A 23,685-nucleotide genomic window follows, 5' to 3' on the forward strand; every position below is an offset into this window, starting at 1 on the left:
TCCTCATATTAAATTATCTTTGAGTTCCCTCTATTAATGAGTTATGTGACAGACTGCTCTGGCTTGAGGAGCAGGGGGGCACCAAGTAAAGTACTTTCCTTGTTGTTGAATCATGTGGACTTATGGTGTATTGAATGTGACAAGAGAACAATGCATCTAGCCCACATACCGATACCCTTGTGAATCTTGTGGAGGGGCTAAAACTGGGTTCCCCAAACCTATGCAACTAAGCAGCTCTCATTGGATTTTTGTTGAACGTGCTGCTGCTGTTAATCATTATAGCACCTGAAACAATGTTGATTTTTGACTATGTCATCTGTTTGTTATTACAGCAGCCATGGGAACTTTAGCACATGGTATATAAAAATATCTACCACATTTTAAAACTTTTATCTGGCATACAATTTCTTTATGAATGACAGACTACACAGTACTTTATACCTCTGCCCTGACATTCTGCAGCAATCACAGGTATAACATGATAATTTGGCAGTATGCTGCCCACCATCCCAAGTTTGTGAGTTTGTTTGGACAATGGATGTCATTAAAAGTGGATCTTGTATAATGTAAACTAAGCTATATCATTTCCGAAGAAAACTAGACACTGGCCTTGTTAGAGATTTTCATTAGCTGATTTGTGGCAGTAACGTTTACAACAGAGGAGCACAGTGTACAGATTCAGCATATCCACAGTGGCCACAAACCTCCAGTCTCTTTTCAAGTGGCTTTCTGAATGAGAGTTTTCTAGAAAACCCTCACTGGAAATGTATCAGATTTACTGTCAGCAATGCGAACCAAGCTCTGGCACCGGTTGTACAGGAACCGGACAGCTCATACAAGAGGGTCCAGTACTCCAAACTTTCAGAGCACCCCACACAGTCCCCACGGGACATGGTCGAACATGTTCTCCAAGGCCACAAAGCACATCTAGACTGGACGAATTCTTCTGCCCCTGGACCCTGAAGAGGGTGTAGAGTAGGGCTGCCACAATTAGTCGACTAGTCACGATTATGTCGACTATTTTAATTGTCGACAACTAATTTAATAGTCGAAGCTTCGTTATTTTAAAAAGAAACCTGCAGCGGCATTTTCCACTGCCGCCTCTGCGTTTCTGTCCATGGCACACATGCGCAGTAGAAGTAATCGGGGTCAGACGTGATGTCACCGGAAGTAAAACCAGACGGGCTTTTGTATCATCATGGCTACCCGGCAACGGACTTCTAAAGTGTGGGAACATTTTAAGAAAACAGAAGAAAAAGCTGTCGAATGCGTTATCTGCAAGGCAAAACTTGCCTTCCACAACAGTACAAGTGCGATGCACGAGCACCTGAAAAGGAAGCACATTGTGGCTGATTGCGACAACGAGGAAGGTGGACCGTTGTCTAGGTAAGCTAACTGGCTAAGCTAACAACATTAGCGTAAAACTTACTTTCTCATACCGATACCTGCAAATGTTAACATAAGTGATGACGATTTGATTAAAGTATTTTGTGTTGTTTTGGCCAGTGCCTTATCCTTATTCCATCAACTGTTTGCACTTTATGATACGTGTTTGTTGCTACAGGCTGCATATTTCATTAAAGGTTTAATGAACTACCATCTTAATCGTCTTTATTTTAGTTAGCATATACCTCATAATATAATCATATGTAAATTAGATGTAAAATCTAGGTTTTGTATCCAATTTATATATGATCCGATTAGTCGACTAATCGAAAAAATAATCGATGACTAATCGATTATCAAAATAGTCGTTTGTGGCAGCCCTAGTGTAGAGCTGGTCCACTGTTCCATGACTGAGAAGAAAACCACACTGCTTATCCTCAATCTGAGGTTCGACTAACCTTCCTCTCCAGGACCCGTGAAAAGACTTTACCAGGGAGGCTGGGGAGTGTGATCCCCCTGTAGTTGGAACACATGCTCCTGTCCACCATCTTGAAGAGAGGAATCACCACTCTTAGAACAATTGTAAGGAACTCCAGGCAGATCCAATTTAGACCCTGGGTCCTGCCACAGCAGAATTTTTTAACCATTTAAGTGACCTGAGCCCTGAAGATAAGTGAGCCCACCCCTGGGTCCCCAAACTGCTTCATCATTTGAAGACATGTTGGTGGGATTGGAGGTCTTCGAAGTATTCCTTCCACCAGCCCACAAGGTTCCATGTTGAGGTCAGCATCCCCCCATCCCCACTGTACACAGCATTGATGGTGCACTGCTTTCCCCTCCTGAGCTGCCGAATGATGGACCAGAATCTCCTTGAAGCCCACCGGACGTCATTCTCAATGGCCTTTCTAAACTCCTCACATGTCCAGGTTTTTACCTCAGTGACTGCCGAAACCACGTCCTGCTTAACTTGCCAACAGCCATCAGCTGCCTCCAGAGTCCCACAGGCCAAAAAGGCCCAATCGGACTCTTTCTTTATCTTGACGGCATCCCCCACTGCTGGTGGCCACCAACAACTTTGGGGATTACAGCCACAACAGGCACCTATGACCTTACGACGACAGCTCCAACTGTCCGCCTCAGCCATAGACAAATCCCTCTCAGACTTAATGTCCCCTGCATCCCTTGTGACATGGTTGAAGCTCTGCTGAAGATGGGACTTGAAACTCTTTCTGACAGGGGACTTCAACACGACCGCAAGTCATGTCTACAAAGACGAACTGAGGTCTAGAGTGTACTGGTGCCAAGTGCACATGTAGACTCTCTTAAGCTTGAACGTGGTGTTTGGACAATCCATAATGAGCACAGAAGTCCAATAACAAAACACTACTTGGATTAAGATCAGGTGGGCTGTTCCTCCCTACCACGCCCCTCCAGGTCTCACTGGGCATTGAAGTCTCCAAGCAGATCGAGGGAGCCACAGAAGGAGTGCTATCCAGCACTCAGATGGTCCAGTCCTTCTCGATAACAGTGGCTCCAGAGCCCAAACCGTCCATCAAGGTGAGTCCAACTATATCTAGCTGAAACTGCTTAGTCTTGCACACCAGCTCAGGCTCTTTTACCCACCAGGGAGGTGACATTCCATATCCCTAGAGCTTGTTTCTGCAACCGATGATCAGACCGCCAAGGTCCCTGGCTTTGGGAGGGGTGGGGGGCAATAAATGTCAACCTTTCAGGCTAACCCATGGGCAACGGCTCAGCCACCAGGCACTTGCCCCTTTGCCGCCTCTCCAGGTCTGGCGCCAAAGGGGGCCCCCAGTGACTGGTGTCCGGGCAAGGGAAAACTGGATCCATTGTTTTCGTACATCATAGGAGTCATGTAAGCTACAATTTTTTTTTTTTTTTTGGTTTTTTTTGGGGTTTTTTTTTTAACCAAAAGATGATTAAAATAAATGTTTTTGTTTTAACCCAAAAATGGTGTGAGAGAAATATTTTAGTCATTTTTTGGCATGTAACTGACGAAACGAATGTCGATCTTAGTCTCACATCTTACAATGGCCAGTTGTAAAAAGCACAGCACTCAGCTGCTCCCTTCAAAGGGTAAGATCACAATTTTGACCGTGACATCTGCTTCAATGTGGAAACACTCATATGAGGCATATTTACCTTATGGTACTTTAGAGCAGGGATATCCAACTCTGGTCCTGGTGAGCCACTGTCCTGCAGGTTTTGGATTCTACACCAATGCAACACACCTGACTTAAATCACTGGGTCATTAACAGGCTTGTGCAGAGGTATCTTGTAGTAGGAGAAATCCAAAACCTGCAGGACAGTAGCTCACGAGAACCGGAGTTGAAGACGCCTGCTTTAGAGGATGGCATTGTGAACTGTATGAAAGGTTATGAACACATGGGTCATGAATGTTTGGTGGCTAAACAACCTTCTGAATACAAAAGACAGTAACTGTGCTTTTACCCAAATATAGGAAAAGTTTAACAAAGTTTTCTTCTTTTTTTTTAATCTGGAAAATAAATGTCTTATCGCTTTTTTTTTCACAACATATGTAATATATGACTGGCCACAACCTGCCCAAATCCAACTCCACCTATATCAAATCTAACTGTTTATGGGGAGTGATTGTGTGTGAATAGGCATGGTTTATTATGGAATACAATTTGGATGTGGCCAGAGTGGGATGATCTAATTCCACCCTCCCACATGTCAGAGTGAGTCTACCCAACTGTTATATGATTATAAATGTGTTGCTCATAAAGATGAGCAGGATGTGCCACTACTCCTCCAGTCAGATCTTCAGAGGAAGAGATGACACAATTCAAACCTTGAGAAAATGAAAACATATGGATTCATTAAAATTATTGTGAGTTGTAATGGATGTTATTCTTTTTACAGTATATGTGAGTGTGTGTGTTTGTGTTTCCATCCCATTGCTTTAAACAAAAATAGAAAAAAACACATAAAAACAATTAAATGGAAACACAACCACAAACATAAAAAGGTATATGAAACTAAGGATAATAAAACTTCAAAATGATGAAAGCACATAAAGTCTGAAAGCATCACCTAATCTGAAAACATAATGGACCCAGGCAGTACACAAACTTGTGTCTCTTTGGTGAAAGTCCTGTAGCATTCATCACCACCACCTCTTCAGCCTGAAATGGGCTAAAAATCTCATCCTTAAACAAGCCCAAAGAAAAAAGCCCACATTTTATTTTAATCAAAACTGATGAGGTGTTTACAGTTTTTATGCTATTTTTAAGACTATTTGGTAACTGAGATGCATCCAGCAACACAAGTCACATCTATATATCTATAATTGCTTTTGTCCAAAACATCTCTTTCAATGGCCATGTAATTTGTGCTTGGGTGTCTGTTTCTATTTTCCACCTAATGAAAGAGTGCCCTTTATGTCAACCCCTTCAAGTCACCTGTAATGCATTTAGTGTAGATTCGCATCAGTGTGGCCATTTACAACTAAGTCTGGTTCTTGATGTCTATTTGATTAGATGAAAACAGAATAAATGGACACAACACTTAAACATGACCCCTAACCTTACACTTTAAAATAATTGAATGATTTACATTATCAGGACTTCCTTTTTGTCCTCTTAAGAACAGCATGTCCCAATATCTTGACTGTGTAAACAGATTTAGGTCCCCACATTACAACATTCACTGGGCCACACACACACACACACACACACACACACACACACACACACACACACACACACACACACACACACACACACACACACACAATAACAACAGCAGATATAAGGATGGATCACTGTGCTTCTTGTTCTAAATCTTCTTTATTACAGAGCTGCTGATAGGCGCAGAGTGATTCACAAATAAATCACTATATGCCTGAAACCTAATCCAATATTACAGGTCCCTTGCTTGCCATATATGTGACAGCAGGGGGGTAGGTGGGACAGACACAGTGAAGTGGGAAAGAATTGAAGAGAATTGGTAAGATTGCATGGGATGAATAGGATCTACAGCGTATCACCATGAGAGGCCCACCATGTGCAAAACAACACAATTAAGAGGAACGCTTAGCTTAATCAGTCAATGCATCATGCAAATGATGTGTTTTTTTTTCAAACCTACTTGAATCTTGGTTGTTATCTTTGAATACAAATCAGGGACTTAACTCTAATGAATGTAGGAGAGTGGTGTTGAGGGAGTATGGAACATGGAGACAGCAGTGTAGATAACAGAAGTTGGGGAAAGGCTGCAAGCTCTGTTTGGAGCCAAGTTAATCAGGTTTATAACAATTGCTTTTGTCTTCTTCCTTGCATGTGTATCGCCACTCATGTTACAATCTACTCCTACAATATGTTTACATCAACAAAGAAATAATGCTGCTTCATCGCCCAGACTGTAATATTGCGAGCAAAGCAAGAGCAGCTGCTGCAAAACATTGAAATTATATTCTAAAATTATTACTTTAAGTGTGCACACACTGTTTGTGAAAAGCTATGCAAATTGTTTACCTTTTAAAACCTTAGATACCGTGGTGGGAGAGGTTGAAACAAATGGCCAACCTGAGCCATACTGCACCTCACCTAAACCGTCCGTGTAAAAAACTCCTCCATTTAATTACTTTTGTACCTGATTTGAGGTTTAGAGCGACAGCTGCATCGTTCCAAAAGGATATACACGTTCATCCTGAAAGTTTTTTCTTTGTTGTTTTGTGTGAGCCTGAAACTTTTTTTTATTTGTGCTATGTGTCGTCTTCATTTATACTTTACCACTAACACATATAATAAGAATTACACTTCTTAGCTAATCTCGCAAGTGCTCCCCTTACTATGACTTCATACATATTCAAATAGACCTTGTGGTTGCACATATATTTTCATTTCATTATTGGCAGCGATTTTTGAGCAAAACCCTGAAAAATAGACTCAGGGCTCAAAGGATTAAAGGTATAAAGAGCCTTAAATATGTCACTTACATTTACATGTTTAAAATTTTGCTTTGGGAGTCTTTCAGAAAGGCTACTCATTATTTAATGTTGTCAAAAAAACAAAACAAAACAAAAAAAGAGAAAAACAAACAAATAATAATAATAATAAAAAAAACAATTATTTTACTCATACCATGCAAGTTCCTTTATTTTCTAAAATATCCTAGCATCTTTACATGCCCTCTTTCCAAAATAGTTATTTGTGCTCTGAATGGTTATCCCAAGGATCATTAATAGTGAAGTACAATACAACTGCAGTTGTTTTTTTTAAGATTGTTATGCAAAAATCTCTCATGTACTTACAGGTAAGTAGAGGAAAAACAGCATGGACTATAAATTAGGCATTTTAGAATTGTGGCTATCTCAGTGAAAAAAAAAAATACAGTCAGGACATTGTTTTTATAAATGAGTTATATTTACTGGAAAATAATGCACTGTACTGTATCTTTGATTGGCAGATACATTACCGTATAGATTCCAAATAAATAAACATCTATTTCCATGTCAGTTCTGGCCAGTAAACCAGTGGTTGCGCCATCAGTGTACAATCTGAGAAAGTTCTTCATCAGATGTCCTTGTTGTCCTCTTCTGGAGACAATAATTCACTCTGGTGTGAAATTTGGTGTGTGCAGCCCAATTACATGCACTAAAAACTGTATAAGTTCAGTTAGGTTGTACTCTAGTATGTGGAGCCATTATCATTTACTCTTAGTAAATCTGTGACTGTGCATTCTCAACTTGTTTTTTGTTGTTGTTGTTTTTATCTAAATGAAGCTACATGTGTCTTAAAAAGAAGTAAAATTAAATTAATATATAACATAGTGAGGGAATAGGAAAAAAAACAAACAACAACAAATATGTCACAAGCATCCGTTTCCAGACTACTGCTGGCATGAGCTGGAATACCATAATATAAGGGAGGAAAAAGTTGATTTTCATTGACCTGGTGAAACATTTTGAAACAAGCAAAAAACACTTGCCAAAAGTAAACAGATACTAATAATAATTGTTGTTGTTATTATTCTCTTGAATTCTATACTGTCTGGTTTGCATCTGGAATCTGAATAGAGTAGCACTCATTGTTACAACATGCATTCATAATTTTCTTTGTGTTCTTTTCTTGTCTTCTTCCTTCTGTACTCCATTTCCCCTTATCTGTCCATGTGCTATGTTCTGTTGTGTTTTTCTTGTTTTTCTGTTTGAGCATGAAAAAAATGCAGAAAGTAAACAGACCATCAATGAAACACTACACTAAAAATGCTGTGAGCTAAACTTTATTCAATTCTCTTTCACACACAGAGACGTACCTATGAAACACTGCATCCTTGTGTCTCTGTGCACATTTTACAATACATGCATGGTACACTTTCACCATGCTTACAGTGTTGCCGACTTAATTTGTCTGTGAGCTCTCTTGGGTCAGTAAATAGGGGTTTCTTCTGCTTGGCGCCTAATCCCAGAGGCCCCTTGTAAGTGGGGATGACAAGATGCAGCTGGAGATCTGGTATTCATTCAACCTTCCAAAACACAGACCGAGCACCTCCCCCACCAAGGCCCAGCTACCCTCATGTAGGGATGTGTGCTAATGGTTCACAGTCTGGAATCTAAGCAAACAGACCTTGAAAATATCCATGCTAGTTCCAAGAGTTGTTCTAATGCATCCTGGAAGCAAACCTCCTGTAACTTTGTTAAATTTTCTGTTAGCCTACATTCAAATGTATTTTTTAATCAAACTAACCTTAATTTATTTTTTTAAAAATCAACACTGTAATCACAAGTTTGCATGTTCAAACACACACTCACATTACAAGTGAGTTTTGGTGTTCTACCTTAATGGGCAAGATCAGGATCACAGAGTAACAACAAGGGATTATGGAATAACATTCCCTGCCTGCCCGAAAACAGGTCACCATGGTTTATGGAATACTTTCTTTCTGATGAAGTCTCTCGGAACTGTTGGTAATCTAGTCTGTTTAAACTGTGCTCACACATACACACACACACACACAAAAGTCAGCACAGACACAGACTGTGGGTTAATAACTGTGGCATGACTGAAGACATCCTGTTTACAGAGAACCGAGTCTTTCCGTATTTCTCTCAGATACATTCAAACCAAATACAGATGCACATCTGTAATTTCCCTCAAAGTAAAGGTAACCTTAAACAGAAAAAAAATAAAAATGAATGCACCCAAATGGCACCAAACATGGCCTTATACTAGAGCAGTATATGTATGGGGATGCTCAGAAAAATGGACCTCCTGGTGGAAATGTGGTTACTAAGGAAATAGAATAAAAGGGCATGAATGATGCACATTATCTTATTATACCTTACATGCTGCAGATATACCATTGTTGCTGTGAGAGTATCTGACACACCAGCATCAAGGATACTAAAAATGTAACAGGTGGTAATTTTCAGGAGAAAAACCACAGATCTTCAAACATAGGTAGGGAGGGATGTGATGATTTAAGTGCTGCAACTTTGCTGGAAATCAATTTAGAAAATCATAAATGCGCATAAAAATAGACAAGATAAATGTAATTTTCATGCAACGTAAAGGATAAACAAAGCATATAACGATGTGAACTTAATACTGATTTTCCCAGTTTCAACTAGCCTACTGATTTTCTATTTTACTGCATATAAAACTGAGGTCTTTAACAGAGTTGGATTTCTAGGATGATTCTAGACATGTGCATCTGAGTGATCTTGTCAGTAATTTTCTTTTAAACCGTTATTTATCCAGAAAAGTAATTAATGAAAAAATTACAACAGTTCATAATGAAATGCTTTGGAATGGGTGGTTCATTGATGTAGTTCTCAATCACCATTAAGCTTCAAGATTTGAGGTTTGCTGGCTGGGTAGGGACTTATGTGGAGTTTGCATAATCCTACAGTCCAAAAACTTGCATGTTGTATTAACTAATGACTCTAAATTGTCCATCTTTCTGTATTAGTCCCATGATTGACCAGCGGCTTGTCCAAAATAAACCCACCCAATTGCATCAGGATTAAATTCAAGCCCACTGATTCAGGACAAAGTAGGTACAAACTGATGGATGAATGAAGTCTGAATGCCTTTGTAGAGCATACAGTATCATTGTTATTAGAATGTGATACATTATATATATATATATATATATATATATATATATATATATATATATATATATATATATATATATATGTATATATGTATATATATATTTATATTTATATATATAAATAGCATTTGCAATTTAATGTAGACAAGCTATGACTGCCATGACTACCACTAGCCCCCTGTTGGCCAGTATAGGTTATTTATTTGAGGAAGACAGTACTAAAATGAAAGTACACAATAAATTTTAAAAAATAATCCTTGTCACAGCTTGCATAAAAAATAAATGATGTGGATCAGACAAATATACCCAGAAACAATTTAAATCGTTCAGTGTTTATTAATACTCTAGTAAATATAAAATCATTCTAAAGAGCAGTAAATGCTTTTTTACTTGATTTTTAGCTTCATTTCATTCTCTGTACTGTGTGCACATGCTTGATTGTGTATTTGAAACTCACATAAGAAACATTTTTCCAAGAAAAGCTCTTAGCACACTGTGCTAATTGTGAAATCTGTGAATCACAAGACAATGAACGAGCTAATTAAGAAGAACTTATTTTTATATACTGAAATTGTGATCTAGTGAAAAGAAAAACTGCCATCAGTAAGATTTGTAGGCTCCATCTGATTTTTATACCATTGGATCACTTGGCTCATTAGCAAACATGCAAAGTTTTTCAGTAAGTTAGCAATAAACTGGAATAAGCTCCATTTTGTTTTTGGAGTTCCAAACTAGAGCCTGTTTGGTAGTGTGTTCCTGCTTTATGTGTTATGTACATAGAAATGACTACCAATACAACTTTAAGTGTTTTTCTGTAGAAAAACAATGTTAAAAAAATGTGTTTCCATTACCTTCAGTGCCTTTCATAAAACTCTCTAAATATTAACAGTAAATAACAGGTCTTCTCATTATTCAGCTAATGCATCAGATTCCATGGCAGCATTTCTGGAACTCTTTATGACCTGAGACTTGACTGAGACTTGTCTATGCATATGGTACAAATCAGCGAACTGAACTACATTCTTATGTCAGGATCATGTAGAAAAACAGGGTCTGTAATCTAAATTCATCAGATGGCGGCAGACCTTTGGGAACTAGCTAGCATAAAGGTTGACACCAGAACATCTTAGCAGCCAGGAAATTCCATCCAGAAGACCTGACAGGGATTCTGCCACTGTATCCTGCACCTGATTATAAAAAGAAAGAAACACAGTTTGTAAATCATCCACAAATGGACACTTTATAGATATTGAAGCCTTTCAGCTGGCTAAATATTAAACAATTACCATCCAGCGGTGAGAGAGCTGGGGAAGGCCAAGTCTCTTTGCCATATAAACACAGGGAGTTCTACCTTTGGTGGTACCAACTGTTTCTGGCTGTTCTCTGGAGACACAAGAGAGCACCAGCAAAGGCCTGGATGTGGATTCCCCAGCACAGTTCAGCACTGTCCTAATCTGGGCCACCTCTGACTTCCAGTCATCTACAAAAAAAAAAAAAAAAAAAAAAATGTGCTGATTGGTCAGCAACTAACATTAATGATGTGGCATGGCAGTCACAGAGTATTAGAAGCTGGAATTTAAAAAAAAAAGAAAAAAGACATTGTCTCGCACTTCTCTCAGACTCTGCATTGGCTACATAAATGAAGCCATCCACCACCTGGCACGCCTGCTGGACATGAGGTGCAGGGCTGTACACTGGGTAGCCTGAATCATCAGTTCCCTCAGAAGTAAAGAGCTTATTATCGACACTCTCCTGCTGCACTCTGGCTCTTTCCCTCTCAGCCCTGCAGACACAGATACATAAAGTTTAATAACTTTAACTGTATTCACAGTGATAAGCATAAACATGGTTACAAGCAGTTGCAAGTTATAAAGTAACATTTTACACAAAATACTTACCTGTTGGTTGAATACAGAGTTAGGATGTTAAATTTGTGTTGGTTGTTGAACATATAGCTGATCCCTGACCCAATTCCTAGATGAAAAAAAAAAAACAAAACAGAAAGGCACTGGTTTGGTTCCTTTACTTGGGTAGCATGACTAATAATAAGTAAGCTAATGGGTTAACACTGCCACCTAGTGGTGTACAAATACCACAACAGGGTTGTATTTGTCTTGAGTTTGTATTAGAGTTTGCATAGATTATTATTTTTGTAGCTGTTGAAGAAAATAGATCTTATAAGGCAAGCTTTATTGTGTTTTTTTTTATAATGAAAAGGTGTATTAAACATCAGTATTGTCTCACCATTTATCTGTCTTTGTGGTATGCCAGAAACAGAAAGCCTATCCTGTGCATGCATCATTCTTGTGACTAAGGACACATCCAGCTGCTCAATGCCAGGACCAAACATGGCATAACGAGGTTCAGTTGAAGGCAACAGATACTGAAAAATCGAGGTTACAACCTCATATGCTGGTTTTGAGGGGAGCCATTGCTGTCTGCATGATGGGCAAGCTTTGAGGTATCTGTTGACACAAAAGAGACGTAGAAGAAATAAGTAGAAAGGCGTTCCCAAATCACCTTAATGCAAGGCAGCAAAAGATACATACTCTGACATGTAGTCACATTTCCATTCCCGTCCTTTCTCTTCCCCCTCTTCTCTATTTTCCAGGCTCTCATCTTCATTGATTAGTGGTGCATCCAGCAACTCCAGTTTGGGCATGGTCACATGGTCAATGGAGGTCCAGTCTGGCATGTCCCGCAACAGGAAGTATCTCCAAAGTAATGGATCCTTCACCATGGCTCTCCAGTACTGACTGGTAGCTCCCAGACGGCAGATATCAGCAGGAGAGAGAAAGGTCATGATCAGGAAGTGTATGTCCACCTTCAGAGAGAGGGATAGGTGTTTGTAGCTTTATTATGTGCTGTGGCTACAGTATGACCTGACAGCTGAATGCTGCATTTCACTTATACTATGCTTGATCGTGGAAATCCAAATGTTCCTTGTATAAAGGCAAACTGAACAGAAATATTTTGTTTTTAGTTTCTTTGACTCTTCCCAATACTCCTGAGGGAATTTACAAGAATCTGCTGTGCTTGAATTAAAGCAACTAGTTAGAAGGAGTCACAGCAGGGATTTGTCTAACTCAGAGGTCTCCAACTCCGGTCCTCGTGAGCTACTGTCCTGCATGTTTTGGATTCTACCCCGATGCAACACACCTGACTCAAATTACCGGGTCATTAACAGGCTTGTGCAGAGGTGCGTTGTAGTAGGAGATATCTAAAACCTGCAGGATAGTAGCTCACGAGGACCGGAGTTGGACTGATACCTCAAAAGTTATTATTTACATTTATAACATAACAGCCTCCTCTGGAGAAAAGCTGAGTGGCCAAAGTGTAGCAGAGGTGAAAGGGAGACATGACCTGTAAGTTTTATTAATTCAAATTTCAAACCCAAAATATTGCCTTCTTCTCAAGGTTACAAAGTTCTGCTGTAATGCCTGTGAAAAAACTAAGCAACAGAAAGAAGAAGGAGGGAAGCTATGAACAACTGACACTAACAAAGGTACAGTTAATAGCCTTCATCATTCAGTCCTAAGACTGGACATAATCTTTGATGAAAACATACACAAAATCAAAGGCAGCTAGAGTTAAATGAAGTAGCGTAATTAAAATATTGTCTCAACTTCCCAAGTGCTGTCAGCAAAAACAAAACTTCCCAAATTATAAATGGGAAATGATTATTATCAGGAAGTTGAACAAATAGTTGTGGTGAGAAAACAAAATCTGTGACAGCACATTATTTTGTATATGCTACAGCTGTATATGAATTAAACTGTTTATGAACAGTGAACACAACTGAAAACTTATTATATCAAGGTGAATTTTATTATCACCAAGGGGCTATTTCCTTTGCAATAAACAAAGATAAAAACACAAAAACTCATGGTCACATGACACCGTTTAAGAGGTCAGTAGTGCTTGGAACAAAATAGTCATACGAGTTAAATTAAGTATTTATTTTACACAAACCCAATTCTACAAAAGCTGGGACACTGAGTAAAAAGTCAATAAATACAGAATGGAGGGATTTGTCATATTCATAGCCACTTATTTTATTCCCTGTAGAACATACGCTGTCTGTAATAACGTGGAACTGAGCCATTTCTCCGTTTTATGGTAAATTTGAGCTCATTTTAAATTTCACTTAACACACACACACACACACACAAGCAAAAAACAAAAAAAGCTGGACGCTCTCGGTTTCAGTTTCGACGTCCTACTGGGAATAAAATAGGAGACTCAGATGTGCGAATGATTGTTGTTTTTATTTACATTTCAGCGTCCCAACGTTTTCGAAATTTGAGATGTAATATTATTACATAACAGATAAAACTATTGTCCTACCTATCTAGAAGGGTGACGTTTGTAAACATAAACAATGTTGAAATGACATATTTATTAATTTTCTGTACGGCATCGTCCAATAAAAGGTTGCATGACAAATTGAACATGCAGAGAAAGGGGAAAAAAAAAAGAAAAAAAAAGGGAATTAGTCTTCCCTTACCGGTAAACTGTCCAGAAATCCCGCTTGTGGTTCTTTTCCTGGGTCTACAACTGCCGTCAAGCTAGCATCGGTGACAACTTTATCCGGAAAATATCGGTCTCTGAACTGCCTGAGGCTGCGGATCACTAAAGACTCGAGCTGCTGCATCTTTTGTGACTTTATTTAAAAGTGAGCCACCAACAATTCTCGATTACTGAAACGACAGCAAATCTGACGTATTACTCCAACACTTCCTCATTGGTGGAAGTAGTGTAGCATTGTGGGTAATGAAGTTCTCCAACGTTCTATATCTTGCAGACAAAAAACACAAAAGGGAAATATCTAAATACAAAAGGAAGAAAAGCATATGAAGTTACTTTTCCTTAAACAAAGCCCGTGTTTATTGTCAACAATGACATAAAAAAAAAATTCTGTCCAAACAACAAAGATTTTCTATCAATAGTTACACTACCAATGTTATTCAAAAGGAGTGGTTGAGACAAGGAAATTGGAACAGATGGGGATATTAGTGATGCATTACAAAGCTGGTATGAACAAATCCAAACATACTTAAAATTGGTCATGAATACATCAGTCAGTTTTTAAACACCTTTCTTTTGCCTTTTGTGTGCATATTTATTACACACAATTTGTTTAACGCTATAATATCTCAAAAGCATAACAAAATGGCAACAAAACAATAAATACAAAGGTTATTGTGCAAATGTCTCATTTCCAGCTGGATTATCTTTAAATGTGTAAAAATTCTTAAAATAAAAATGTTTTTTTTCCCTAATTAATATTCATTAAAAGTAATAGTAATGTTATTATAACACATTCTTAGAGCAAAACCAGTGACCAGGCAAGTCTAGAATCAGGATGATAGCTGCTTTGTCAGCAGGATAGCAAAATTATTCAGCAGCCTCCCTGGCAGCCTGTTTTAAACCTCCAGTCCTATACTTTCTGAAACTGTCATTCACCTGCTTTGGCCAAGATGTTTGGCATAGGATTAGGCTGCCTGAAGACACTGATCCAAATACCTCTTTCTGCATATAAACTTTCTGTGTGCCTCCCTTTAACCTTCAACAACATTACACACCTTATGCTGGGCTCCATTTTTATTTGGGATTGACACATTTGAATACTGAACTTAGATCTGTGCCTAAGAGCAACTTCAACAGTGGAACAGCTTAGTTCACTGTAAAATACTAAGAATTTCCTTGGCATTCTCTGTGTTCCACCCCTGGCCTTGCAGAGGACCCTCACAAACGAGCACATATTTGTTGAGGATCTGAGTACCAATGTCCCGAAACTGGAGATGATCTTCTCTGAGGTCTGTAGTGTCAGCACTGCAGTCTTCATACTTGACTGCCCAGAAACACATTTCCCCAATGTACATCATCGTCAACAAGTGTGTGTCAGAGAAGACGCCTGACCAAAAGGATAAGTGTTAATAAATATGATGACAGCAGAACAGATTTTGTCATTCACATAAACATCACACATGTACCTTCAGATAGCATGCCTGCTGTAGCACTGTCATGAAGCACCACCCCATCATTGAGCTTCACAGAGTTTCTCACTTGCAGCATCCGCATCAGGTAGCGCACGCCTTCCTGAATACACTGGATCAAAACATGCATTAGACCTATTATCAGCATATGCCATCAAAGGAAACGTATGGTCATTTTTCACAGCTGATACTGTCAAATAACCATACAAATGTGAAATATTCAGTTCACAAGCAAGTTTTGTGTCAAAGATCTTAGAAGATTTGCAGTGTGGCACCTTAAGGAATGTTTCCTTGTTTTTCTTGATCCATTGTTTTCGTTGATGAAGGGTGTGGCAGTACATGTATAGCAGAGCTCCCCGTCTCCAGTAGAGGCATTCTAACAGCTCTATTCCCAACACAGACTGCACCTATAAAACACAAAAAAAGATACGAATACCACCGGTAAATACTGCTTGGACACCTCCATTATCAAAGAATATTTGTCTAAGTGTGCTGAATGTTTTTTCTCTCTGGTTAATGGTTCCAAAGTAGAATATACTTTTATCAGTTTCATAGAACCAACAAAAAAAGAATACAAATCGGTCAGATGTAATTCTAAGGGGCCTCCATTGTATTTATGTTATACCCATTATGTTTATTTCTTGCACAATTAATTTTATACAGTGTTTGAAGTGGATATGACAATGTACAATGTTTCATCCTAATTAACCTGACAGTATTTATTTTATGTGGAATAAGACATTGTAATAGAAAATAATTTTCAGACAAACATACCTCTTGTGCTGGCGCTAACCTTGCTGCCAAAACTTCTGGCTCAGTTAGGTCTTGTAGCAGCTGCTGGATTTTAAAAGGTGAACAATCCTCAGGAAATTCCTGATCCACCAGTTTATTCTCTTCATAAAAAGTAATGTCAAGAATCACCTAAGCGATGACAAAGAAATACACACAAACATTGAATAACACGTTTAGAATATATCAAGACATAACTGATGATAAAGCTGTAAAAATGTAACAGCCACAGCCAAAGCCTTCTATTTAAACACCTTAAGCCTATTTTCAAGAGGTTTGGAATACAGGTGGCCTTACGCCAAATAATTTACTTCTGTACAGCAGTAACAACCATTTGCTTGATTATAAGTGACTTGTCCGGTCTACAATAAAGATGCAAGGACAAGATGGAGGAATTATATGCATCAAGAAGAAAAAATGTAATTTATAAAAACAGTCAAAAACAAAACAGCCTGTCATCTGTAAAACAAAATGGAAAAGAGCAATAGGTTGAAAGTTAAACATCTTACATTAAACAACTGATGCTCCACCACTGATTACATTCTATCTTGAATCAGTGCATTTCAGAATGTACTACACAACTGGACAAAAAACTTATGAGACCAAATAAATAAAATCAACCCATAATTTACAGTGCATATTTATCAAATTATACTTCAAGGCAAAGCAAAACAACAAAAAAAATGAAGAGTTGCTACTGGTGCAATTCCTTTATCCATGGGTTCTTTGTTTAATTTAGAGTACCACAATCAGACAATTGGATTGCAACCTCACTAATGCTCTTTCCTTAAGAGTATGGTTGCTCCTCTTTTGCTGCCCTATCACATCAGCTGACAGAACTGATTTTAAGATAACTGGAATGTGGTTCAGTAAAATGTTTCCATCATGTGATGCACCCATAATAATTCATAGTCAAGCTTTTTCAGACACATACTACTTTGTATTGCTCTCATGGCAGCTGAAAGTGTCAGTGTGATGCATGAAAACATATACTTGCACTCTTTTATAACATTTTGTGACAGACCTGAGTTTATGAGTCTGAACTGTTGGAGTCACATTAACAGACAATTGTGACGGCTTAATTCGGCATGACATTGGCTGTACAAAATAATTGAACAGATGAATAAATTAAAATGCCATTTTGTTTGCCTAACAAAATGCAATAAAAAAGAAGAATCCCTACTTAATGAAGAGATGAACATACAGTCTGTATATCACTGATTCACATACCATTTTTTTTTTAATTTCTTTGATGAAAACATTTGCAGCTTAGAACCTAGTTAAGTATAATGCTTTATTGTTTAGATAAAAAAGAAAAAACAAAAAAACAACAGTTGTGAAAATGAATTAATTAATGGTTAGCAAGAAGAACTGCTAATCATTGCTGACAATTACAGTGAGTTCATGTTAAGTTAGATCAGTATTTGTCACAGTTCTCTGTGAATTTACAAACCTACTTTAGATACTAAATCATAACTGATACAAAAATTACATTGTAATTCTACATTTACTGAAGTGTCATGCAATAAGATACCTGGGTGTAATCCTGAAGCAGCTTGGAAAGATTGCTATTCTCTCCTCCTTGTCTGTAAAAGCTTTTCAAATTTCCTAGTATGGCAGACGCATTCTGTAAATAGTCATCATCTATGGAAGAAGGACATGTTGACATATTACCAAAAACAAATGTTAAGTCATGAAAATTCAGTTAAAAAAACAAAAACAAAAACAGAATACAGTTGCAGCCAACTAATGCGTCGTAACTTCATGTTTTATTTAAAACAATTTGACTGGTGAAATTTAGTTTTCAATACTTAGCATAAAAATGATAGTAACTAGCTAATGCAATCACTAAGTGGTCAAGGTTTTTGCACTAACTTAGAAAGAGTCTGATGTTAAGACGCAATTACCAATATAAAATTAATGTTAACATCCGGGATATAACTGTGATTGTTTCTTCAATTTCTTCTCTTCCAGATTTAAACCGTTTACATATTAATTTCTCACACGGCTGTCAACAATCCTGATTTAGCTAAACCGTGTTAGCCGTTTACTCAAAAACTGATTACAAATAAAAAAAAAAAATTAAAAAAAAAAGAAAAACAAACAAACAAACAAAAAACACTTATCACACAGTAATTAAACCGTACTACATAGTTAATAAGGTACCAGTTAATTAACAACTAAAGTATACATTATTTTTTATGTGCGCAGTTTCATTATTTTGTCAGCTGTTAAGACTGCAAGCTAACGTTCGTTGAATAACGTTAAGTTAGCTTATCTAGCAGTTGGCTAGCAAACCAAAAATTAATGATGGCTACGCACAAGAGATACAAATGGTAGCAGCAATAAACAAAGAAAATGACTTGTTGGCACCTTGCTTTTCCGCTCTGAGACTTGAACACTTGATGTCTAACTCAAATATCCTTCTCTCTAGCTCGAAGACTTGTCGCCTGTAGTCGTCGGCCATGACTAGAAGTACTCGTCACGTGAGCAAGGGATTAGTCACGTGTTCTTGGTTAATTTTTAAATAAGATGAATTTTGTTGTATAAATCATAAATGTGTAGATTTAAAGGTGTTTATACTTATTTCTATGACTTTACAATCTAAATAAGTAAAATAGACGTTATATCAGCTTAGTGTACGCCAACGACGTAAAGATAACGTAGTGGCGATGACAGGGTTAAATTTAAATTAGTTAGCCGAGCCTCTCTTTTTAACCCTTTACTGTTGGTACCCAAGACAATGTCATGGTGGAGCTGAGCTAGTTGGCCAACTAGCCACATTTTGCGACCTTTCAGGAGGCATCACCTGACTTCTACTGGCTGGAGTATTCACCCTGTCCCGTCGGCTTCGTACCCGTGTGTAGTTCAAAACATGGCGACTCTTAAAGCTTTTCGCAGAGCGGAAAATGTACTCTTCAACATTCGCCCAGGTCCCCGCAGAACCAAATTAAACTTCGCTAGCCACCATTTGATCAAGGTCTGTATTTACACTGTTACATCAAAGCACTGTAGAATGGGTGAAAACAAGTTGGTTGCATATAGTTCTGCAAAATTAAAATGTCCTATCATGACAGTCTTATTGTCTGTTGTCTAGTTGAGGGATCTCCCGAAAATATAGATAATTTAATCAACCATGTTTTGTTTAACTTAAGTGTAGTTTATTGTGTTATCGTGGCTTGACCTCAACTTGCTGGCTACGTAAACCAATGCAACATATTTCCCTAGTTACAATAGGGACTGGATACCTTGTAGGAGAATATTATCACTCCTATTTACATTAATATACTAGTGACTTAGAACATGATGCATGTTTGGCAGGCCGCAGCTTGTATGCATAGCACAGTTCATGCTATCCAACCAAAGATGTACCTACATAGTCACTTATATCATACATACCTTAGTCCATACTGAAGTGTTATCTCTACATAACTGTTTTTACTGCATTTACAGAAATTAATATGATATTTCTGAATTTTACTGCCTCTGGTTACAGCAGTTATTTTCCACTTTACAGTTTTACTCAGTGGATGTTATATTACATATAAACTATATTTAGTTTGACACACACATACACACACACACATATACATACATACATACATACATATATATATATATATATATATATATATATATATATATATATACATAGATATATGTATAAAACAAATGTTTTTATTTTTGAGCCATTGGCTAACTTGGTTTGACATAATGAGTTGAGATTTAATTCTATTGCAGTTCGAGCTCCTTTCGTTACAAAATGTGTTGAATAGTAAAAGTTTGATACACCTACCCCCATGACTTGCCTTACTTTTATTTATTTATTTATTTATTTTACAGGTTTGTGGATGTTACTTTTCCACCTCCCACCAGAGAAGCTCACAGTTCTACTCAGATCCTACAGAGGCCATTAAAGATATCCCCAATGGAGCTACTCTTCTGGTTGGAGGTAATTATAAAAGATGTAGAAATGTAACATACCGTGAACAGCTTGGTGCAGGTGCAACATACAGAAATCATTGAGAGTGTTTTTTTTTTCCACTGCGTCACACATTTATCTGAGGGCAAAACAGATTCTCAGAAGACAGTCTCAATCAGTATGATATCTGGAATGCTGACATCCCATATCCACACAAATATGATAACATGGGACTTGATCTAATAATTTTAGACTTTTATCTTCATATTCTTGTTTTCCTCACAAATTTGCCATGTTCTTAAGCTGGTTGACAGAAGCTCCACAATGAATTAGCATAAATAGTTTTAAACACAGATTTGTTGGTTGCTGCTTTTTGTGTTTATGTATACACTATATGTGCCTTTCTTTCTTGCATTCCATTTCAGGCTTTGGATTATGCGGCATACCAGAGAATCTCATCAACAGTTTACTGAAGACTGGTGTAAAGGGTCTTACTGCAGTCAGTAACAATGCAGGGTAAGTGTGTGCTGGGTCAGAAGCAGACATTATTTATATAAGGCATGCAAGAATAATGGGAGGTGAGTTGCTTTTATCATTCTGCATGCACCATTATAAAAAGGAAAGGATTATGTAATTTTCAAGTTGTACTACTTGTGTAGTTTTAGAGATGTTCTACAATGAGGTCAGGCACATGCTGTAACCAGACTGAATTCTTGCATATAAACATCAATGTCCCATCTATGGCCCTTGAGTTGAAAAAAAAAGTGACACTAAATCTTTGTATTTTTCTGTTGAGTACATGTGGTATTTCTTAGTTTTGATTTTAATGGGTAATAAAAAGGTGTCAAAAGCAATTGTTATCTTGATAGTGTGTCATAAAACCCTGACCTGCAGAAATACACAGTAGTTAGCCTCTGATAAGTTATCAGCATTGCAGCCACTTAGAAACGGTGGGCTGTAGTGACTGCCACTCCTTCAGAAATCAGGAGATTTGTTTAGCATGTGCACCTATATGTTTAATCCAGAGGGCTGCCAACTTTTAAATTTTAAGTCAGTTTATATATCAGCTCTGAAACTTTTGTTTAATGTAATTTTTTAGCACAATTTGAAATTGTGGAATAAAAAAGGTTGATGGAAGCACAAAAATGTAAAAAAAAAAATCTTCCTGTTTCCCAAGAAGCTTTTTTTTCTCACTTTTGCCTTATGAATCAAATGTAACATTGACTTGTAAATAAGAGTAATGTAATCTTTAAAGCTAACACGTTTCATTACCAATTTCAGGTTAATATTTTTGTTACGTATAAAAATGCAAAAATGTAACTTTTGGTGCAGTTTGTATGCCAAGGCTGTGCAGTAGGAAACACCGACTGATACTGTTTGAACTCAGATGAACTTACATCTGTTATGTGAAAAGGAAATTCACTTGGACTTTGACTTTTTGAAGTTGAATTGTTTTGACATGTCCTCAAATGGTTTACTTTAGCCAGTTGAGGATGCTATTTGTTGTACTATAGTCTCCATATGTAGTTCCTTCACAAGTTTTTTACACAGTGAAAGTGGTTATGCATAATCCACATCTTCTTTCATGTATTTCTGCTGGTTTGGTTGAACTTGTAGATATAGGCAGGCGGTGCAGGCATGTATCTGGCTTATATAAGAACTTCTGGAATGGAGTTGAAAATGGATTTGTTGCCCATGACTGGCGAAGTTGATTATTCTTGATTTCTTAAAGCTGCCATGGTTCAGTCTTTCCGCTGTTTTTTTTTTTTTTTTTTTTTTTGCTGGCATCTGGATCATGTTTAAAATTTCCTGTGCTGCAGGGAAGGATTTGTAGGGGAGAACAATACTGCTATGATGTTTGACTTTTGAGAAGATACCCTAAACCCAGAATGCCCGAATGAATGATTATATATTTTTAAATTAAACCTGATAAAGAATTAAATAAGTTCACTTTAATTAAAGTATGGATCCTTTATAATCTCCGTTGGATTTTTAAAATTAGTAAGTGTATTGATGACTTTTTAGCATGCAGGGCTGAATGCTGCTGAATAAAGTTATTGTATTCATTGATGAAGATGATAACTGAGCTGTGGGCATTGCTAACTTGAATCAAGTAGTTTTGATAGATGAGAACAATTTTGATTAGGTAATTGCTTAATTGTTGTACTGTCATGTATACAGTATTAGTTAAAAGGTTGAAGTACAAGTTTCTTTTTGATTATAATTTGCTAACACAGGTTTAGCATTTTGTCTCTAACATGGTAGGATCTAACCACTACTGCATAAAAGCTCTGCCGTTGTACTTGACAGTGCACTAACACAGTGGGCTCTCTATGCTCTGTAACATGAGCTGAGAAGCATTCAGCTGCACACAAGAAGATTTTTTTGGACTGTGTTAGAACTGTTTCCCCCTGCAGATTTTGAACTTGTCACATAATCAGCTGCTTCAGGAATGTTACACTAACAAGATATTTAGTTTAAAAACTGCTCACATTTGTATTCAGAATCATCAGTGGAAGCAGCTCTCATCAGTAAGTGTTCATTATTCAGCCTGGAGAAATTTTAGTATTTAACCACATACACACAGTCTTACCAGATTCACACAAAAAAATGATAATGAGTTCTTCTTGCTAAACCCTTTACACAGAGTTTGCATCATGACACGGATTGTTGGTGTGTTGTGCGACTGAATCTCTGTGTGTCAAATAGTATACTCATTACAGTCATCTGTTTTTAGTATTCTGAGTGCACATGGCCTAGATATCTTGTCAGCTGACCTGAGATTAGAGTAGAAGACAAAGCAGAGTTCTTGATTCTCAGTGTCTGAAAAGAGGGAGAACTCCTTCACTCACTTGTTGGTATTTAAGAAGAAAGACAGGAAGCGGTTAGACATTGAATATGATTGGATTACAATGTTTTCTAACGTTGTGTATTATATTTCTAGGAAGAATATTATACACAACCCTGCTGCCAGAAAACCTGGAGACCAAAGTCATTTTAAAAGCAGTTTAATGTAGTTTACAGTTTGTTGCCTGAGTTATTATTTTTTAGTAATTATGTGGAATTTATCGTTAGTAGAGACTGCTTTAGTGGCAACTTCAGGCCCTGCAGCTGTGCTTGGTCTAATGAATTTTGATATGACCTTGGAGGGGGACGCAGCTGGAGTGTATCATTTGGGCTGGCCCATCACAGCTTTGAATAACCTTCCTTTGGATGGATGGTAATGTGAACTCAGTTACATATTTTAGAAATTGAGGGTGGTTACAAATAATTAAATGACAAAATGATATTGAAAGATTTGTTTATTTTAATATAAATAAATTGGAAAAAAATTAAAACAAATGTACAAATAATATGAAATGCATAATAAATGAATAATGTACTGGAAATAGACACATAGCTGAATATTTTTTATTTAACTTTTGAAAACCTTTAAAAGAAATCTGTTATAAAACCTTACTTAATTATTTTGGAATTTGTTA

At 37.4% G+C, this 23,685-nt stretch overlaps 3 protein-coding genes and 1 long non-coding RNA gene across 4 annotated transcripts in view; 2 read left to right on the forward strand and 2 right to left on the reverse strand.

Annotated features, from left to right (window-relative positions):
* The first annotated feature begins 1,486 nt into the window (after positions 1–1,486).
* On the forward strand, positions 1,487–8,845 carry LOC121648866. The gene is made up of 4 exons (XR_006012044.1): positions 1,487–1,769; positions 5,024–5,026; positions 5,580–5,583; positions 8,836–8,845. It is a non-coding gene; the product is annotated as an uncharacterized LOC121648866 (long non-coding RNA).
* Positions 8,846–9,809: 964 nt separating this feature from the next.
* fbxo4 (F-box protein 4) lies at positions 9,810–14,219 on the reverse strand. Its single transcript, XM_041999298.1, has 7 exons — positions 14,001–14,219; positions 12,043–12,317; positions 11,738–11,958; positions 11,392–11,467; positions 11,104–11,276; positions 10,780–10,973; positions 9,810–10,680 (listed from the first exon to the last, which is right to left on the reverse strand). The coding sequence occupies exons 1-7, from the start codon at positions 14,145–14,147 to the stop codon at positions 10,588–10,590; spliced, it is 1,179 nt and encodes a 392-aa protein (XP_041855232.1). The 5' UTR covers positions 14,148–14,219; the 3' UTR covers positions 9,810–10,587.
* Positions 14,220–14,352: 133 nt separating this feature from the next.
* On the reverse strand, positions 14,353–18,857 carry c11h5orf51 (chromosome 11 C5orf51 homolog). Its single transcript, XM_041999299.1, has 6 exons — positions 18,655–18,857; positions 17,816–17,925; positions 16,267–16,413; positions 15,768–15,899; positions 15,490–15,604; positions 14,353–15,410 (listed from the first exon to the last, which is right to left on the reverse strand). Exons 1-6 carry the CDS (start codon positions 18,746–18,748, stop codon positions 15,175–15,177), a joined length of 834 nt encoding a protein of 277 aa, XP_041855233.1. The 5' UTR covers positions 18,749–18,857; the 3' UTR covers positions 14,353–15,174.
* Positions 18,858–19,007: 150 nt separating this feature from the next.
* The window catches only part of oxct1a (3-oxoacid CoA transferase 1a), a 46,906-nt gene continuing 42,228 nt past the window's right edge, over positions 19,008–23,685 (forward strand). The window contains exons 1-3 of the mRNA XM_041999297.1: positions 19,008–19,261; positions 20,125–20,233; positions 20,629–20,719. Of these exons, the coding sequence (XP_041855231.1) occupies positions 19,157–19,261; positions 20,125–20,233; positions 20,629–20,719 (305 nt within the window). The 5' untranslated portion in view covers positions 19,008–19,156. The remainder of the gene's footprint in view (positions 19,262–20,124; positions 20,234–20,628; positions 20,720–23,685) is intronic.

This window comes from Melanotaenia boesemani, chromosome 11 (assembly GCF_017639745.1).
Source record: "Melanotaenia boesemani isolate fMelBoe1 chromosome 11, fMelBoe1.pri, whole genome shotgun sequence".
Lineage (NCBI taxonomy): Eukaryota > Metazoa > Chordata > Actinopteri > Atheriniformes > Melanotaeniidae > Melanotaenia > Melanotaenia boesemani.

Excerpts from the sequence above, each read along its gene's own strand:
- c11h5orf51 (XM_041999299.1), bottom strand. The coding sequence starts at position 18,748 with ATGGCCGACGACTACAGGCGACAAGTCTTCGAGCTAGAGAGAAGGATA. Across the intron at positions 17,926-18,654 it reads TCTCAGAGCGGAAAAGCAAG|ATGATGACTATTTACAGAAT; the intron begins GTGCCAACAAGT and ends CTTCTTCCATAG. Across the intron at positions 15,605-15,767 it reads ACAAGGAAACATTCCTTAAG|TGTATTCAGGAAGGCGTGCG; the intron begins GTGCCACACTGC and ends GTTTTGATCCAG.
- fbxo4 (XM_041999298.1), bottom strand. The coding sequence starts at position 14,147 with ATGCAGCAGCTCGAGTCTTTAGTGATCCGCAGCCTCAGGCAGTTCAGA. Across the intron at positions 11,277-11,391 it reads ACTCTGTATTCAACCAACAG|GGCTGAGAGGGAAAGAGCCA; the intron begins GTAAGTATTTTG and ends CTGTGTCTGCAG. Across the intron at positions 10,974-11,103 it reads CAATGCAGAGTCTGAGAGAA|ATGACTGGAAGTCAGAGGTG; the intron begins GTGCGAGACAAT and ends TTTTTTTTGTAG.